This window comes from Anser brachyrhynchus (genome assembly GCF_964034855.1).
Source record: "Anser brachyrhynchus genome assembly, chromosome: 2".
NCBI classification, from domain to species: Eukaryota; Metazoa; Chordata; class Aves; order Anseriformes; family Anatidae; genus Anser; species Anser brachyrhynchus.
The window spans coordinates 81,168,379-81,188,928 of NC_137695.1; the positions used below are offsets into that span (position 1 = coordinate 81,168,379).

At 40.7% G+C, this 20,550-nt stretch overlaps 2 protein-coding genes across 2 annotated transcripts in view; both read left to right on the forward strand.

Annotated features, from left to right (window-relative positions):
• The window catches only part of LOC308190708 (serpin B12-like), a 36,496-nt gene that overhangs the window by 13,886 nt on the left and 2,060 nt on the right, over nt 1–20,550 (forward strand). The window contains exons 13-18 of the mRNA XM_080582362.1: nt 16,851–17,035; nt 17,817–17,867; nt 18,526–18,654; nt 19,425–19,542; nt 19,751–19,893; nt 20,204–20,359. Of these exons, the coding sequence (XP_080438488.1) occupies nt 16,851–17,035; nt 17,817–17,867; nt 18,526–18,654; nt 19,425–19,542; nt 19,751–19,893; nt 20,204–20,359 (782 nt within the window). The remainder of the gene's footprint in view (nt 1–16,850; nt 17,036–17,816; nt 17,868–18,525; nt 18,655–19,424; nt 19,543–19,750; nt 19,894–20,203; nt 20,360–20,550) is intronic.
• Nucleotides 1,711–9,536, forward strand: LOC308190221 (ovalbumin-related protein X-like). Its single transcript, XM_080581276.1, has 7 exons — nt 1,711–2,734; nt 3,328–3,393; nt 4,375–4,503; nt 5,626–5,743; nt 6,620–6,762; nt 6,983–7,138; nt 7,842–9,536. The coding sequence occupies exons 1-7, from the start codon at nt 2,483–2,485 to the stop codon at nt 8,241–8,243; spliced, it is 1,266 nt and encodes a 421-aa protein (XP_080437402.1). The 5' UTR covers nt 1,711–2,482; the 3' UTR covers nt 8,244–9,536.

Consider the following 20,550-nt stretch of genomic DNA (forward strand, 5'->3'; position numbering starts at 1 on the left):
TTTATTTACCTGTCGTAGTTAAAAGGTAGGTATAGAAGATCTATGAGAATGGCCTGTGCATGTACAACGGGCCTTGTTTCTGTGACCGGTGGAGAATGAAAATTAAAAGCACCTCCAATCATCCTTTAAATTCTAATGGCTGGTTAACATCCATTTCTGAATATCTGAATACTCTGGGATCTGACTTCATAAAGCAGCAAACACTTTTTGACTGTTCCTCAAATCTCTTCCTCTGCCATGCCCACAAGCTAATTCATCTCAACACTGCTGCTCTGATTTCTTTTCATCAGAATGAATTTTCAGTAAAATGTGCTTCTCCTTACAACATGTATGCTGTATAGCCTTGGGCTTATATCTGATACAGTTTTTACTTCAAGTGAAAAACTGAGTGAAGAACAGTCTATTCTCAGCTATAGCTGCGGTTGTTCATTAATGATGAACTGTGGTGTTCCTGCCCCCATGGCAGAGAGTTGGAACTGATCCTTAAGGGTCCATTCCAACCCAAGCCATTCTATGATTCTATGATAACTACATCTTATTTTCTCATAATATTTTAGGATCCTTAGATTCATCTGACTGTGAGAATCACTCACTCTGATGTTATAGCTAAGTTTATTAAAAATGTATTATGGTTTGCTAAATAACTTTGCAACGCTGTTTTTCCTCTTTCCTTTTCCTTTCCTTTCCTTTCCTTTCCTTTTCCTTTCCTTTCCTTTCCTTTCCTTTCCTTTCCTTTCCTTTCCTTTCCTTTCCTTTTCCTTTCCTTTCCTTTCCTTTCCTTTCCTTTCCTTTCCTTTCCTTTCCTTTTTCCTTTCCTTTTTCCTTTTCCTTTCCTTTCCTTTCCTTTCCTTTCCTTTCCTTTCCTTTCCTTTCCTTTCCTTTCCTTTCCTTTCCTTCCTTTCCTTTTCCTTTCCTTTCCTTTCCTTTCCTTTCCTTTCCTTCCTTTCCTTTCCTTTCCTTTCCTTTCCTTTCCTTTCCTTTCCTTTCCTTTCCTTCCTTTCCTTTCCTTTCCTTTCCTTTCCTTTCCTTTCCTTTCCTTTCCCTTTCCTTTCCTTCCTTTCCTTTCCTTTTCCTTTCCTTTCCTTTCCTTTCCTTCCTTCCTTTCCTTTTCCTTTTCCTTTCTTTCCTTTCCTTTCCTTTCCTTTCCTTTCCTTTCCTTTCCTTTCCTTTCCTTTCCTTTCCTTTCCTTTCCTTTCCTTTCCTTTCCTTTCCTTTCCTTTCCTTTCCTTTCCTTTCCTTTCCTTTCCTTTCCTTTGCCTTGCCTTTCCTTTCCTTTTCCTTTCCTTTTTTCATAATTCATTTGGCTCTAGTTACCTCTACCTCAATCAAATTAATGTTTAACTTCAAAGGAATAACACAAAACATGCTTGTAGACTTGAACTCCACTTGCCTTGATACAGCCTTGTAAGATACAGAAAAAGCTTGAATCATTCCTTTATTTTATCAGGTTTTACTCCAGTAATATACTTCACCAAAGTTTGGCTTTGCTGCAAATACAGCACCAGTCTAATGTTGGTCTACTCAATAGTTTGAAGGGCAATGAATCAAAAAGCAATGACGAAGGGTAGTAACTCAAAGGATGACTCTTTGAAGGCTAACAGGGGAGTGTCCCAAATGGTACTGTATATATCACCAAGAGCTCAGAAAATCTGCGTAGATTCAGCTGGCAAGCTGGATTATTACGTGCCTCTTTGAAGATTGTGGGGTAAGTATTTCTCCAAGTAAAACTTAACTTCTAATTTGTATTCATTTATATGGAAAAAAAAAAAAAGGAATATTATGTTTAAGAACTTTAAGGTAAGTATAAGATAGATATGGAAAAAAAAAACACTAAGTCTATATAGTAATTTACACTGCCTTATCAATATGTCTTATATTGTTTGACTGTCAAATAGTTTTAGGCGTGCAAAATCAGTGTTTGTACACCATAGTTTAAGTAGGATACCTCTATTTTTTGTTCAAAAATCTGGTGTCACATTAAAACTGTTCTTCTTTTATCTTTTTTAAGAATTTTTTTTTTGAATTAAAGCATTTGTTTTCTCAGTCTCACTCTCTGGAGAACTCAGGTGAGGCAGAGTAAGATGATTCACACAACCTTGGTTCCACAGTCATTAGCACAAGACACCTCTCAGGTCACATGGAACACGTGCCCTAAACCATGGATATGCTATTCCTCCAACTTTAACTATTTTAGAGAAGAACAGTATACAGCCTTCTTGGTCTCAGACTCAAGAAAGAGAATGACTGTAGATTTCAATAAATACTCGTAAGGTGTGACCTTAACTTGCACGTGCAGGACATTCACCTGATTGAACTAATGCAGCTGTATAGTCCATCAAGCATTACTGCCCAAATCCTGTATTTATGCCATACATACATGTGCTTTTTCTCTCTCTCAAAAACAAACAAACAAAAAAACAACCAACCAAAAAAACAGCAGAGATTAAATGAACAAGATGGGCAAGAACAAGATACCATTTGAATGATGAGCCAGTCTCTTTCTGAAGCCACCTATCAGCAGCACACAGTCATATTTCTGTTTGTTTCAGATAACACCGATTTCACAATGGGGTCCATCAGTGCAGCAAATGCAGAATTTTGTTTTGATGTATTCAATGAGCTGAAAGTTCACCATGTCAATGAGAACATCTTGTACTCCCCCCTGAGCATCATTGCAGCCTTGGCCATGGTCTATCTGGGAGCCAGAGGCAACACTGAGTACCAGATGGAAAAGGTAAGTTACATAAAACAGATACAAGTTCCTTTTGACACTGCTCAAAACAGCAACAGATTACCCATCAATGTCTTTGAGACTTCTCGAGTTGAGGGGCCAGCCTCAATCACATTTACCACTGGATTCAAACTTGGATAGAAGAATGACGTTCAACCATTCAGCCAAACCATGTTTGGATCAGGAACTAACTTCACTTACCATTGCTTTTCACCGTGAAGGGCAAGAATGGCTTCCATTAAGGAGAAGTCTTGAAGAATGGTTAAGACAGATCTCTTCAGTTTATATTATCTCACAAACTAACCCCCCTCCAGATAGAATGAACAATTTGTAATATATAAGATGAAAGAAAGAGTCACAGTTATAGAGTACAATATGTTTGTAGCTGGTTTCTAGACTGGAAAATAAGTGATCCAAGCTGAAGATCATACTCACAAATTTTCGTAGTAGCACATCCAGTAAAAAATAATTATTTCAAGCTCACATGAGACTCAGTCAGACCCAGTTATTCCAAGCCCATAGCATAAACACAAATAGCAGTAACTCTCAGTGGACTTTGCATACTTCATTTCTTCTACTGTTACTTCCCATTGCAGGTTCTTCACTTTGACAGCATTGCAGGACTTGGAGGAAGTGTTCAGACCAAGGTACAGAAATCTAAGGTACATTTATTTCTCTCTCACATCTTTTCTCCTGAGAATAGAAAATAAAACTGTTCTGGCTGTGCTTCAAATAGGTCAATCCCCTTCCCAAACTTTAGCTAGTTCTCTCAGTTCAAGACATGCAAGCGGAAAACTCAAATTTGTTCAAAAAATGCCCCCCTCCCAAAACAACAACAACAACAACAAAAACAGCAAGCAAACAAAACCAAAAACAACTAAACAAACAAAAAGAAAGAAAAAAAATCATAAAAAGAAGGCAGAAAAAAAAAAAAGAAGGCACATGTTGCACCAGAAAAAGTGATGGAACAGGGAAGAATGCATTGGGCGCCAGGATACCTTCCTGGATTAATAAGAGCTTGCACACCTTCAGGTGCTGCTGGGGGACAGCACATGAAACACCTGTGTGCTTTTCTCCATGTTCATTTGCTGCAGCTGCAAAGATAACACAAGACATTCTCCTAGGCCTGTCCCCATCCACTTTGGATCTCCAAGAACAAGGTTGGACTTGGAAAGGACTAGAAGACTATATGACTATACTATAAGACTATACTATAAGATACTTCCTGACTCCCTTGTCACCTATCGCTCTTCTCCTATCTGCAGCTTCAGCACAAAGCTGCCATGAAAATGCAAGCAGAAGCAGGGAACTAGACACTGTATGCAGGACAACTCACCAAATGTAATCAGACAGCTGAATTTTTCTTCAATTATCATTTTGATCCTCAGGCATGTGGTTTCAGATTCATCACTGAGGTTTTCTGCTTGCTATAACCTAGACTGAGTATCACTAAATGCTATGAATTATACATCATTAATTGCTTAAAAGAACATCCCTCCCATGGAGCTTTTAAACTCTAATACATTTGTCTGCAAATGTCCTAATACTGTGTGTTTTCATGTGTGATTATAAGTAGCTGTCTGTCCAGTGAAGTAAGCTAACACCTATACTTTCTTTTTTTTCCCTTCTCATCAACAACTCAGTGTGGCAAGTCTATGAACATCCACATACTATTCAAAGAACTTCTCTCTGATATCACTGCACCAAAAGCCAATTATTCGGTCTACCTTGCCAACAGACTCTATGCTGAAAAGTCACGTCCAATCCTACCAGTAAGTTGTACTTCAGAGTGATCTCTTTCTAAGCCTTGCATAAACCTGTAATCCAAGAGTACTGCCTGGAATAGGGGTTGTGTTAATCCAGCACTCCTCACTGGACTCCCCCAGCTTTTCCCTTTGCCCCTGAAAATAGCCTGCATGGAAAGCAATTCCAGGGAAAAAATGACCCTTTTCAAAAATGAATAGAGTTAATAAAGAAAACTATTTGGGAATGTAATATTTCCCTCTCCCTGCCCCACAAATTCCTTTCATTGTAACAGCTTTCTCCCCTTCCTTCCTTCCTTCCTTCCTTCCTTCCTTCCTTCCTTCCTTCCTTCCTTCCTTCCTTCCTTCCTTCCTTCCTTCCTTCCTTCCTTCCTTCCTTCCTTCCTTCCTTCCTTCCTTCCTTCCTTCCTTCCTTCCTTCCTTCCTTCCTTCCTTCCTTCCTTCCTTCCTTCCTTCCTTCCTTCCTTCCTTCCTTCCTTCCTTCCTTCCTTCCTTCCTTCCTTCCTTCCTTCCTTCCTTCCTTCCTTCCTTCCTTCCTTCCCTCCTTCCTTCCTTCCTTCCTTCCTTCCTTCCTTCCTTCCTTCCTTCCTTCCTTCCTTCCTTCCTTCCTTCCTTCCTTCCTCTCATTTTTTTCCCTGCAAGAAATAATTTGATTTCAGCATGTTTCTTCATTTGAAAACCCCACCTCAAAAACAACTTTTTGAAGTGTCTAAATCATTCATTTGACATTTTCAAAACAAAGCATACAAATATTCTAAATCAAATAAATTTATTATCCTTAAAAATAAGGAAAAATGCTTCAAAAGGAAGAGTGGACATAATGATAACAAAGCACTCTCCAGTGGACCTGAAGCTGATTTTGGATCAGGCTTTCTTCAAGAAAATATTTCTGCATTTCTAGTACATACTCTTAACTGGTCAAGTAATAAAAATGTCAGACCTGAAAATATCATGCATCAGAATATTTTTTTCTGGCCCAGTTTTAACTATTTTGTCCAGAAAACAAGCAATGAGAAAAATCTAGCCATGGCATCACTATAAAAATGGAGTCTTTTTATCTGTGTTTTATTTCACCATCATAGTCTTTTTACAAACTGACTGGTTTGGTGGCTACAACTGCTGTCTTTACAGATATACGTAAAATGTGTGAAGAAACTGTACAGAGTAGGTCTGGAAACAGTGAACTTCAAAAAAGCATCAGATCAAGCCAGACAGCTCATTAATTCCTGGGTGGAAAAACAGACAGAGGGTAAGGTCAGAGAAGAGTTTGAAATATAATTTCTCATTACAACTGTACTTGAACAACTTCTGGAAAGACTAAACAGTAGAGGAGAAATTTCTTCTTTCCAGCCCCATTAATGGATATTTCCTGTGAAAATATCCATTGCTATGGATTAATATGGAAAATTAATATTTCCATTAATATGGAAAAATATATGACTATATTGCACCTGTGTGGGAGTGCATTTTAAATATATCTGGCAAAAGCAGAGGTGCCTGGGCATGCACAATTTCTGTGTCTGCAGAGTGTAACTCTTGCAAGATTAGCCCCAGCTTCCCTAACATATTGACATCATTTTACAAGTACGTGCTGGTTGGGTAAAAAATGGGCTTCCATGAAAGAAAGTAATGGAGCCATTAGGGTGGTGGCAGGAAAAGAATGATTAAGGCACGTGCATATATTTATCAGGGCTCAGATGAGAGGAAAAACAAGAGTGACACATGAGAAGGAAGCACAGTGGGATACAGATTTTCTGTCTCCCTACTTCCCTCTCCTGCTCCTACTTATCTGTGCAAATATTTTTCCAAGCACTTATTTGAGATATTCCTGGGATGTGTATGAATCTTCAAACCTTCCTGTCTTCTTGCAGAAATGTCTGACCAAGTGTTAGTTGTTCTGTATTAAATCATCCTCACGAATCTGAATTCCACACACTGTCATTTGAAGAGGAGAAAGTCAAGTCAAGTAACAGCATGTTGGTTGACCTCTAAAATGCAAGATTACAGCTACAAAAACAAAACCCCTCAAAGAAGCTCCCTCCAACCCCATGCCCTTCATTGCAGGCACCCATGAAAACCAGAGGAGGTGTGTCTCAGCACTCTCTGCCTTGCTTCCTTCCTACAGGACACATCCAAGACTTCCTGGTATCAAGCTCCGTTGATCTCAATACTGCGCTGGTCCTCATTAATGCCATTTACTTCAAAGGCACGTGGAAGAGAGCCTTTAAGGAAGAAGACACTCAGGAAATGCCCTTCAGCATGACAAAGGTAGGGGCACAGGCACAGCTTGTGGCCAGGACAGCTGTCAGCTCGCACGGCCAGCAGGCTGGGTGCCACAGGCCCCACGTGCTGCGGCCATCGACCATCAAGAGAGGAAATGGAGACACAGCCTGAGGATCGAGCCCACTTCCTTTGAAGGCTTGCACATATACCCAATTAAAGGAAAAATTGCTCCCTGCTCACATCATCTCGTGCTTCTGTTTTGCAGCAAGACAGCAAGCCTGTGCAAATGATGATTCAGAACAGCACGTTTAAGGTGGCCACGGTGGCTGCGGAGAAAATGAAGATCCTGGAGCTTCCATACGCCAGCGGAGAGCTGAGCATGTTGGTGCTGTTGCCTGATGAGGTTTCTGGCCTGGAGCAGGTACGGCCCTGGCAGGGGAAGCACAGGAGTTGTCAGTGCGGTGGCACCTGGCTGCCATCAGAGCTTTGCTGTCCTCTTACACCATGAGGGGAGCACACCAGCTGCCGAGGTGCCAGCAGGTGCTCAGGTAGAGACTGGCCTCTTAGGAGGGCCTGACGCTCAGTCTGAAAGAACAAAGAGCGTAGCCAACAAAACAAAGGTAAAGGAGTGTAGTTCATTTGTAACCTTGCAGAAGGTGATGTATGTATGGGGAGAAATTTTTTCATTGAGAGGTAATTTCACCCATCCCCCTGTATAAACTGTTGAGTATGTGTTGTTAGAACTGGTGAGGTTCGGGAATCCCTTATGATTTATTTGAAAAATCCTCATCAAACATTATAAATAAGATGCTCTCAGAACACTGTAGAAGTTTTATAAGTGTTCTTGTTTGTTTGGTACTATCGACTGTGTATAAATTTTCATGGCATTTTTTGCAATCGTTTTCACAAGCTGACTGCTATGTTGTGCCACCTCAGACACAAGTCTAGTTGTACAGAAGGGGATGTGTCAGATGGGTAAGGAACTGAAAAAGGGAAGGTGACACAGGTAGTATTAGAGAAGCAAATGATAAACCAGAAGGGTGTTCATACTCTTGATTAAAATGAATGTTGGGAAGAAGTTGCATTGTCATCCCAGGTATTTCATGCGCTACCTCTCTTTACAGATTGAGAACAAAATCAGCTTCGAAAAACTGACACAGTGGACCAGTCCCAGTGTGATGGAAAGGAGGGTAGTGAAAGTGTACCTCCCTCGCATGAAGATTGAAGAAAAATATAACCTCACATCCATCTTAGTGGCCTTGGGAATGACCGACCTGTTCAGCCCTTCAGCCAATCTGTCTGGTATCTCTTCTGCAGAGAACCTGAAGATGTCTCAGGCTGTGCATGGGGCGTACATGGTAGTCAATGAAGAGGGCACTGAGTTGCCAGGCTCAACAGGGGTGATGGGAGACATCAAGGATTCCTCTGAGTTCGAAGAGTTTAGGGCTGACCACCCATTCCTCTTCTTGATCAAACACAACCCAACCAACAGCATTGTCTACTTTGGTAGATATTGTTCCCCCTAACAAGATAAAGAGCTAGAAATAACACACGCCTTCCCCTCAGAAAGAAAATCCCTTTACTGTAGTATTGTTGTATAATCTTCTCTCTTCAGTATTTTCTCCAGCTGGAAAGCCTGATCTAAGAAATGCCTATTTTGGAAGCTACTGTAGCAAAGACATACCCTCAGGTGAGGACACAGCACCAAGCATGGTTACTACTTCTCTTCTCATACTGGTTATAGAATGGCTTGAGCTGAGCAAAGAGTGAGCCAAAAAGAAGGTGAGAATGAAAGCACTCATCAGCCAGGAAAGGGCCAAGTGATTTTCACTCAAGGTACAAATTGCAGGCATGACCCTGAGTCACTGGGAACCTATCACATAGAAAGCCATGGGCTGTGGTCATCTCAATCCCCAGCAGGATCCGGCTGACAAACCCATGTTGCCACTCCTGAAATGTGGGCTTTGAGATCTCCGGTCTGGAGGAGATGTTTGTGGAAAAGTTTCTAGGGTGCAGGTTGTTGACTGGTGGCTCTGTAAATTTTAAGTTTTTTACTTAGCTATTGGGAAATGTTGTACACGTTCACTGTTACCAGAGTTGCCCTCTCACCATGAGTTCCTCATGTAATTTTGAATTTCTTGCAGAGGTTATCCAATGTCATGAAGAGTCTCCCTTCTGTTCCAGAGAAGGGAACTAGATCTAATTTTGTGTAGGTACAGTTATGCCTTTTCATAGAGTATAGATTCAAAGCCTGAACCATGGAGATCCAAGTGATCCTCATAATCCAGAATTTAGTGAGAACCACTGGGCAAAAGAACTGTCTGAATTTTTGTTTAAAACTTTGGAAGACACTTCAAATTTGAGAAAATTGTGGTTTGTCTGTTTGTGTATGTATTTGTAAAATCCTGCAGATGTTGTAAAAGAATCTGTAAAAGAATTTCTCCATGGGAGTCATGTGGAAAAAAAAAAAAAAGTTTCAAAATTATCCCTGTCTCTGCTGAGTTTTCTTAGCTACTAATCTTCACTTACTCCCTGGAAAGCTCTCAGGTGGAGTTCAAAACTGGAGCAAAAAATTCTTCCATGAATGTAGCTGGGCTTCTATGTTCCTGTGATCACATCTTCTAAGAAACATATGAGAATCCTAATATTTTCTATCTTTTCTTCCTATGTGCAAATTGCCATCTGGAAATCTGCAAATATGGATCTACTGGCTCAATGTTATGTTTTCATTCTAATTGCACATTTTTGATTTTGATGCATAAAATTGATTTTGTTTTTGTTAACATAATAAAAGAGAACTGAATGTTTGTCGTGTGAATGATATTAACTTTATGAATGACACTGAAAAATATCATTACATTTGAACAGCTGTGAGTAAAATGTGATTTACTACAAAAATTATATTTTGAGAATGAATAAAGCATGTAGATCTGAAACTTCCTAGGTATTCATGAAATTTTTTAATGAAAGTTCTGATCTTCAAGTAGAACTCCATGAAGCCCTACAACCTGAGATTTATTCCTCTCTGTAGATAAACAAGAAATAGCACAATGGAATACTAATTTATTCATGTGTATTTTTCTATACAATTCCAACAGGTATTAAAGATGCTCTGACAATTTCTCTGGAAAATATTTCAAGGAACAACTATTCCAGCAGTTTTGCCCTTTTAAATGATGAAATCATCTGAAAAACAATGGCCAGATTCAAGGCCAGGTTAGATGGGGCTTTGAGTAACTTGGTCTAGTGGAAGGCGGGTTGGAATTAAATGATCTTTGAGGTCTCTTCTAACCTAAACCATTCCATAATCCTATAATATAACTTGAAAGGCATAAGAAAGGTTAAATAGGTTTAAAACTATTAGGCAAAGCATTTCCCTATCTGGAGTCTTGAGCAGAGGAACTCTTCTGTTAATATAGGTTATTTCCACATTAGCATTAAAACATTAGTGGGGTCTGATAAAAACAGATCTCTAGAAAAAAACAGCTGATGCTACATTATTTGAATATTATCGGAATATGTGTGATACAGACCCATCTGTTTTTCAGTGGTAAAAATAAGTATTTTACCAAGTAAGCTTTATTTTTTGTTCTTTAGAGGTGGAAGCAGTGATATGAACAGTTGCAAGAGAAGAGAAATTTCAACATCTCAATGTTTACCATAAGCATTTGCCTTTTTCATCTCTTATAGCCAGATGCAGCCGATCCAGTCTTCTCAATGTAAAAACCAATATATGTAAACAATATGAAGACTGAAAAGGATTATATTTGCAAGTTAGCCTCTCCATGATTATTAAACTGGAAAGTGCTTGAAGTGCAAAGATATGCCTCAGTGACCTACACTGTTTCCTGAACAACAGCAAAGGTCAAAATGAAGGAATGTGAAAAAAAGTGAAGGTTGCTTGCTTACAGGCAAGTACAAAGCTCTGGGGAGATTTGGGAGAAGCAGCCCTTCCTGTGCCCCAGAGAGACAGGTGCTGTGGTTAAGCTGTTTTACCCTGCCTGCTGAGCAGAGTGCAGGTGTTCCAGGAGCACTGAGGGACCCCGTGCTCTGCTGGAGCACCTCTGTGCTTTAGCCTGGCAGGTTTCAATTCCCAGGCCTGCTTGTGGCTCTCATGCCAACAGCCACCTAGGAGTATTTCTTTTTTTTTTTTTTTTTTTTTTTTTTAAAAAAAAGGCTGAAATGTTAACAGTATTAGAATGCTTCAAAAGTTTTAACTAAAAAAAAAAAATAATCTTGAAAACCTACCTGATGCTACTGGAATTTTTGCCATAGTATCTGCTAAAATACCAGGCTACTGGCATTTTTGTTTTCTGAAGAATTAAGACCCTATTTCTCTGAGGGACTGTTGTGCAGCACCTGACAGAAGGGCTGGCACGTAAGACACGGGGAGGGATACAAGGTATGGTGTTTCAAGTTGTGCCTATTCCCACTTGCTGGTCCACTGGATACCACTGAGAAAGTCCGGCCTCGTCTTCTTTACCCACAGCCATCAAGCATTTGTACACACGGGTAAGATCCCTTCTGTGCCTTCTTCCCTCCAGGCTTAAAGTCAACCTGGGGTCCACCAGGACCCCCAAGTTCTTTTCTGCAATGGCAACATGATGGTTTTGAGCCCTGTACAGTGAAATTTCTTCTTTTCTACAGTAGTCCTTTCCTGCAGGGGCCAGGCAACATGATAGGAATATTTTCAGGAATCTCAGGAGGCTACCAGTCAGAAAAAGGGGAGAAAGGCTTTATGGAAAGATACCTGTGTTGGAACAATCTGAGAGATTAGTTTATCCTGTTTTGTGCAAAAGAAAAATGCTATTATTTCTAGAAGGATGCTCCAAGACAAGCAGCATGCTGGGCAGCCTTCCAGCGAGAGGTGGAAGCTAAAGCGACAGGCGTGGTGACACAGGCAGTGCTAGTCACAGGCTGCCATGAACAGGCCTCTTGGTGGGGAGGGACCCTGCTAGATAATCTGCCATGTGGCACAGCCAGCGAGATAACTGTACCAATGCCAGTGGCCAGCTCAAGTACAGGGGGTGTAAGGGCCTGGTTACCATGCTGCCTCCCTAGGACTTGGTGAGGGAAGACCATCCAAGTCCAGACCACCCTGGCTGTTGGCTAATCACAGGGACTTGAGGAAGAGAGGAGGGATTTTGGACGCTCTGTGGTGATCAACAAAGGGGAGACTGTGTGGCCTATACCAGAACTGGTGTAGCAGCAGACCCTGGACACTGTGTTCTTGCTATTAAGCAAATGCAATGAGTAGGTGTGAGATACTTGTGGCCAAGGCCATCACAGGATCTTTCTGCAGGTGCTTTCACTGGAGAAATCCATGCTGCCGAGACTGAAATACACACTTTTGACATAGTCTGTGAAGGAGAAAGGCAGCACTGCAGGCAACTATTTCAGTCTCTTCAGAGTGGCACAGTGCTGCTGCAGAAAGGTGCCGGGTGGGCTGTGAGCTCCTGTCCAAAGGAGTTTGATCAGACACATCATTTTCTTTGGTCTGGTGAAACAACATAATCCCACAGAACAACTGAGAGAGAAACCATCATTGATAGCTACAGCACCAAGGTTTGCAACCACAACTAACTAAAAAATCTCTGGCAGTCACCCTGGACATGAAAAACACACAAAAATATCAATATGCTCCTTCTTGCTGGCAAAAGAGTGAAAGCATAGATGAGAACAAAATCTCTAGCTGCATAGGTTTTTGTGATTGAATGAGAGACTTTGGTCTGTGAGCTGACCTGGACTTCATATTCTTTTGGAAAGGATCAAATGTCCAAGAATCTGTTAGTTTAGGGACAGGCCCACAATGAAATGCCTGGAAGAGCAAAGGGCAGTAAAGTCTTACCTGACCTCTTTCTTGTGACAAGCATTGTCGAAACAAGGACATGTGACAAAATACATCCTTTTGTGTTTGTGGAACATTACACAGATGTACTGGACAGGGCAATCCATTATTAGTTATTCCAGGAAGCATTTCAGCTACAGGAGGATCTGCTTCATCTCGCTAGACTTCATGGAAGATCTAAAGTCCATGAGTGGACTATGCATGACCTCTTATATTCTGATGATTCTGCACTGATGGGTGACCGTGTTCAAAGCTTTTGCTTGTTGTGGACTGATTTTGATGTTTCTGCACCTTCCTTTAAATTAACCATTCATGTGACAAAACAAAACAAAACAAAACAAAAAACACCTAACAGCAACAGTAACCTGGGATGTGCAATAACATGCTTCTGGAGGAATTTCTTGCCCCTTCTTTGTCACAAAACAAAAAATGCGTCTCATCAATGAGTATATTTAACTCATATAGTAGCAGTTACTCATATATTGTAGTGACTCACTGGATATCTTTGTAGATACTGAGTTACAGGCTATCTATGATAAGCTAAACATGATTCAGGCAGATGGTGCAGAAATGATAAGGTGGCTCTTGTATGGTGAGCTGGAGTGTACTGCTAGACAATTTGAAAGTCAAGGACAAAGGTTCAGGGCATACTCAAAAATTAGAAGTGACAGGGTACAACGTATTGGATATCTTTTGATGTCTGAGCTATAAAGTATACAATAATGGACGGTGGTGGTGAGTGTTAAAGCCTGCTTGAACAGAAACAAAGCATTCTTAAGCAGGAAAGGCAGAAGGGGTAGCAGCCACAGGAACAGCATGCAGCGCCGGAGCACTCTGAATTGTGTGATTTAAGGTGTTTACTGTACACCTTACAGACACATTCACCCACTTGACCTGTCTTTTCACCAGCATAGTGATACCATCTTCATCTAAATGGGGCTCACAACAGTGGTGACTGTTTTACATACTGTTGAAGCAAGGGAATAGCTCATTCTCTTTAAAATAGGCTTGTAGTGATGGGCGACCAACATGACAGAAGGTCTAATGATTTTTCCTCAGAAGTACTGCCACTGCATAGCAATGGCTGTAGCAGACTGGCCTAAGCTATAGACAGTGCCATGTACAGTATTAGTTGTACTTAAATGCACCAGACAAGACTGAGGTCTTCACAACTATTATTGCTCTAGCACCTGCGGCTGAACAAGACTAATGAGGACTGGATTAGGCAGAAAGATATGGACCATTCAGAGGCTTTCCACTTGCATAGACAACTGAAAGGGTTAAGGAGTCCACCTCTTCTCTGCAGAAAGCATAATTTGTTCTAGACAATTTCAGAGGCATTTTGTGTATTGACTTTGGATTTCTGTTGTAAAATCACATGGCATACAGAGAGGTCAAAGTAGTTCTTTTGTTGTCTGTTCATTCTTTTATTTCAAAGGAATTATGAGATTGCATTATGCTTGCTATTGTATATTATGACTGTCCTGCAGACCATGAATGTTTCACCTGATGTGCCATGAAGTTACTGGTGGAAGATCTGAAAGAATGGTCTCTGTATGTACAAAACACACTTTTTGAACCTAGCATCTGGTGCTGTGACCTGTGGAGAAGGAAAAGAACAACTCATCTTAAATCACCCTTTGAAATTTTAGCAGTGAGTTCAAATTCTTTTCTTGCAGCATCTGACTGGGGTCTGAATATCCTAATGTCTGAATTTAAAAAGCAACAAAAGACTCTTCCCTGATCAACCCCTCTTGCCACAACACATACTTCTTCAGCTCTGTAAATCTTCCCAATGCAGATGCTCTGAATACTGCTTTCAAAATTAATTTACATTCATACAATACACTTATAGTTTTGTTCCACTGACAATCTGCACAGAGTATATCTCTGTGTAAGTTCCCTGAGCTAGACTGCTCTAGGATGAAACTTGGCTCTGTGAAATGCCATGTCTGTGACCTTTAAGGGAAGGAAGACTAATGATAGTGATAATCTGTCCAGCCAACCCCAGAAGAGAGAAAAGTTGCAGTAAGTGTAGTGTGGGCATACCACAGCAAGCAGTCCTGCATGAGCTGCTTTTTTTTTTTTTTTATGTTCACAGAATGGTGACTGAGAGGGATCTTGCCTGCCAGTACTCCTTACAGAGGAAAGATAAGGAAAGTAACTCAGAATTCTTTAGAGACATTGTGTATGATTTAATTTCACACTTTTTGTTTGTTTGTTTTGTTTTTGTTTTTGCTTTGTTTTCACTAGCTATGCCATACTATTTGCTTCTGTAACCTAATCATACTTAGTATTTAAATTTCAATGAACAGCTTTTATCATTACTTTTGCTTCAGTCTTTTCAATATGCTCCACCATTTTCTGAAAGGTGATACATGCTATTAAATGAATCTTTAATTCTGGAGATTTAAGGCTTTCATTTACGGATTATTATTACAATAATGGACATACTCTCAGTAAAACTGTGTGCCTGACATTGAGCTCCATCCATCACTTGATTTGGCAAACACAGAATGGGCAGCATGGGGCGTGTCATGAAATTACACAGGATATAATTCAAGAAGTTCAGCAAGTCTCTCCCAAGTGCAGCTGAGAAGCTGTACTTTTACCATCACAGGTGAAGCTGATAAGGTAAGCATTTCCTTCAATTATGATTTACGTTATAACCTGCAATTTTTAAAAATGACCTTATAACTTAGAAAAAGATTGATAGAGCTTCATGTTTGTGATCTTCTAGATCAGTTGAAGAAACATATTAAAGGACGGCTTCTGCAAAAAACTCATCTCGCCTCGTGCTGCATTACTGTACTGTTTCACAGTCTGATATGCATAAAGTCAAAGTATTTGTTTGTATGAAGTAAAGCTTTGTTTCCTAACACTTTTACATTGAAAAGCTGGTGCTATGTTAAAACAGACTTTCTTCCTTTTTCCTCTATCCCTTTCTAATTTAGAATTTATATGCAATATTGAATATGTTTGAATTCAAGAAGATGGAATCAGAGCTCAGTTGCAGGGATTAATGAACATGTTCTCTGAATGAAGTTAAGGAATGCAGCTTGTTCAGGGTGGCAACAGCACACTGCAGCTCTGTGTCGTCTTTAAATTTTATATTTTCTGAAACTAAAAAAGCTCTATTGTTTGCTTCAAGAATATATTTCTTCAACAAGACCATAAACGGAGCTTAAAGCCTAAAATATAATACCCTGTGGAACTAGTAAATAATCCAAAAGTCTGCCTTACATCACCTACACAAGTGGTTGAGTGAAATGGAATATGCATCCAGGGGAACAGCTGGATGTGCTGTTGTTCAAATTATCCCAAATTAAGGGATGAGTGTCACATGAATATTCTGATTCCACATGGACAGTGATACATTTGGCAGAGTACCCTGGATTTCCCCTGCACATGGAGAAATTCCACCCTAAAAGGTTCTCTCTGCTTGTGACAACTTATGGAAAGATATAAATGGTAATAAACACCCTACTGCTGCATTAGGCTTTACAGTGTTGCTGTTGCAGGGACAATTTTATAATAGTGTCAGAAAAAAGGCAGAGAAAATGTTTAAACACTGAAGATGTGAACTATCTGCAAGTTAAACACAGACTAAACAAGCCCTTTTTAATTAAAAGGTGGCTTTCATAAAAAAAAGATGACAATAAAAATTAAAGAAAAAATTAAAAATAGTGAGATATAATTAAATCAACAAGGAATGGAATGTATATTAGTTACACACATTTGCCATAAAATGGATGAATTTGGTAAATTATTTGCTGTCTCCACTATCCTATTAAAAAAAAAAAAAAAGAAGAAAAAAAAAAAAGTAATGAGGCTAACTTTTGAGACCTGATGAAGTGGCTGGTGTTAGAACCCATTGATTTTAAAAGTGATATTAAAAACTGTAGTGAAGAACCTGGTTTGGAGTCTCACATGAATGAAGAATCTGAGAACAAAGCTCTGTGTCATTTTTTCCCTACAAAATAAGAAAAGATTGTCAGTGAGCTTCTTACAAGTTAACTGATAGACTTTGTAATATTTTCAACAATATAGTATACATGGACAGAGGAGAACTCAAGTTTCAAACAAAAGAATCACCAGCCTACACATAACTGGTAGCTATCCAGCATTTTGATCGCACACCTGCCTTTTAAATACACACCACTGTATTCTGTTTACTTAAAAAAGTTGAGCACCATGTACAAGGGTTCAAGTGCACTGACTTTCTTGCATTGCAATTAATATTATATTTCAATGTAGTAAGTCAGACTCTTTCTGTTTGCTTTAGACAACACCGATTTCACAATGGGCTCCATCAGTGCAGCAAGCGCAGAATTCTGTTTTGATGTATTCAGGGAGCTGAAAGTCCACCATGCCAACGAGAACATCTGCTATTCTCCCCTGAGCATCATTTCAGCTCTGGCCATGGTCTACCTGGGAGCAAGAGGTAACACTGAATCTCAGATGGAGAAGGTAAGTTACTTACTTGGGGTGTAAAGTGGCCTCTGCTTCTGCTTGTCGATCCTTCTAAGTAACATCACTGAAATATATTGTTCACTGATGAGGTTCTCACATGTTTTAATGCACCAGAAATAAGCTAGTCACAAAATGGAGATTGGAGATTATTTAAAGCTGGAGAACATTCTAAAAGATGTGTGTGTGTGTGTGTGTGTGTGTATTTTCACTATAGGTGGCAATTAGTTTCAACTAAGAAAAAATAAATATCAAGGACAGTAACTAAATGGATCACCAGTCAGGAAATTTTACTATATTATTTTTTTCTAAATTCTGACATCTTCCAGATAATGTGTTTTTTTGTAGTTGTTGTTGTTTTTTGGTTGGTTGGTTGGTTTCGTTTGGTTTGGTGTAAGAAAGATAAATCCCTGGAAGAAAGGAAGAGAAAGAATATTATATATAAAATATATATATAATATGAAATGAGAAATAAAATGAGAAATAATATGAGAAATAATATGCAACTGAGTTAATTTCTAGATGTTCACTGAAAAAAATTGTCACTTAAGAAAAGGGTGATATTCACAATTTCTCAGAAGGCTACTTGAGGTATAAACCAGTTGCAAGATCACTTGTAACTTTTCAGTTCATCTATGTTCTCAGTCAGCATTTTTTTTTGTCTGTTTCTGTTTTTGTTTTCTGAGCCAACAGGCCCACCTCAAACATCACATGTAAATTTTATATGCGTAACATTTTTGGTCATACTTGTCATTTCTCCCACTGACATTTTCTCCTGCAGGTTCTTCACTTTGATAACATCACAGGAATGGGAGGCACCACTGACTCCCAGGTAAGGAAATAGCTTACCTCCCTTTCTCCCCCTTTTTTCTCCTCCAGACGGAACTACAACTATTCTGCATCTGCAGTTTCAGACCATCAAAAATGATGGAAATTCTCTCAAACCAAGCAGGTCTGTGGAGGGATGTAACTCATTACACATGTAACTCATGTTTAAAGCCAGGGCAAGAAGGCAGGTTGCACATGTTGCACCAGAACAAGTGACAGGATGGGGAAGGATGCTTTGGGCACCAGGATACCTTCCTGGGCAGGGAAGCATGTGCACGCCTGCAAGCACTGCTGGGGGACAGCATGTGGAAGGGGCTCAGCACCTGGAGCCAGCGTACGGCAGGCAGACTGCAGTGGCGAGTCTCCAAAGCAGGTTAAGGGGATGGTGGGCAGGAACAGCCCAGAAGACTCAGTGACAGGGAAACGACTGCACTCCTGCAAAAAGCGTGTTTCAGGAGACTTACCTTGAGAAAGGCGTATTTGTCAGTTCAGTGCACCACCATCACGGCAGCTGCTGACGCAAAGGGGACAGCTCCAGGTCTGGGGCAGGGATTCCACTGTGGCCTGACTGTTACTACTGGTGGGGACTGTCCTTCAGGGTCTGATTTTCTAGCTAGGAAACTAACGTGACGTATTGTCTTGTTTACATGTCATCCCCTCAGTGTGGCCCCTCTGAACACATCCACGATTCATTCAAGGATCTTCTCTCAGGCATTGCCATGCCAAATGCTACATATGTACTCAAGATCGCTGACAGACTCTACCTTGACAAAACATACCCAGTTCTTCCGGTGAGTTGTGGTATGACCTGGCGTCAGCGAGATCCCCCCTAGGGAAGCACCACTGACAGTAGTCTGCTGGCTGTTGATGAACAGGTTGCTGTTAGCCATGAGGGGAATTGGTTCTGGCCCCAGGAACAGTCCAAACCTTTCTGCGGCTTTTAGGGGGAGGCCAGGCAATGGTATAATGGCATAATGTGCCCATGCTGCAATAGCTACAGGGAGTAATCCACATTGCTGTTTATTCAATAAAAATGCCTTTTAATGAAAAATGCAGCCTTCTAGGGAGGAATCTGGAATATATGACGTGAAAGAACAAGGACCAAAATTGTCAAAAATATTTTTCTCATTTTTTTTTCAAAGCCAGATATAAAATATTCCCAGTGAAAGAAAACTATAGTTTTGAAATCAAAAATAGGAATGTACAGACACAGAATTCAAAAGAAGAAGTGGGCACGAAGAGAAAGAAACAAATACCATCTGTCCTTAATAATGTTTGCTAAACTGGAAGTGTAATGGTAAAATGAGGAAAATATTTCAAAATCCGAACTTAGAAACCTATCTGAAGAAAAAAGTACCAAGTCTAAATATGTAAAGTAGCCTTTCTTGTCCAGCTTCAAGATTCAGTTACAGCAAGACAGCTGATTGACATGTTCAAGCGTGTGATAGAAGTTCACTTTTCTTTTAACCAACAATTCTGCTTCATTTCGTAATTTTGCATTTCACATTCATATACTTTAAAGTACTTAACAATCTGACAAACGCAATTCTTCTGCTTACAGGAATACTTAAAATGTGCAAACGAATTCTATAAGGCAGGGCTGGAAGAAGTTGACTTCAAAACAGCTACAGAAGAAGCAAGACAGCTCATTAATTCCTGGGTGGAAAAAGAGACAAATGGTAATGAGTAAAAATATTTGCCCTTAGCTGCCATAATCTAGACCCTTGTCTTCCTCTCCTCATGAGAAAAAGCAGATCAAGCAACACCAGGTTGATTGCTGCTATGAAAGCAAAATCCCACAGAGCTCACCATGCCCTTCATTGCAGGCACCCATGAAAACCAGAGGAGGTGTGTCTCAGCACTCTCTGCCTTGCTTCCTTCCTACAGGACGCATCCAAGACTTCCTGGTATCAAGCTCCGTTGATCGCAATACTGCGCTGGTCCTCATTAATGCCATTTACTTCAAAGGCACGTGGAAGAGAGCCTTTAAGGAAGAAGACACTCAGGAACTGCCCTTCAGCATGACAAAGGTAGGGGCACAGGCACAGCTTGTGGCCAGGTCAGCTGTCAGCTCGCACGGCCAGCAGGCTGGGTGCCACAGGCCCCACGTGCTGCGGCCATCGGCCGGGTGATTCATCTGGGGCCCTCGCTGGCAGCGCGTGGGGCAAGGCCACAGAGCATGGGCAAGAGCTGCAGCTGACTAGAGCACACCAGCAGGCAAGAGAGGAAATGGAGACACAGCCTGAGGATCGAGCCCACTTCCTTTGAAGGCTTGCACATACACCCAATTAAAGGAAAAATTGCTCCCTGCTCACATCATCTCGTGCTTCTGTTTTGCAGCAAGACAGCAAGCCTGTGCAAATGATGATTCAGAACAGCACGTTTAAGGTGGCCACGGTGGCTGCGGAGAAAATGAAGATCCTGGAGCTTCCATACGCCAGCGGAGAGCTGAGCATGTTGGTGCTGTTGCCTGATGAGGTTTCTGGCCTGGAGCAGGTACGGCCCTGGCAGGGGAAGCACAGGAGTTGTCAGTGCGGTGGCACCTGGCTGCCATCAGAGCTTTGCTGTCCTCTTACACCATGAGGGGAGCACACCAGCTGCCCAGGTGCCAGCAGGGGCCTGGGACTCAATCTGGTAAAACAGAGTGCAGTGCTGCTGTAGCCCTGCAGAAGGGGATGTTGGGATAT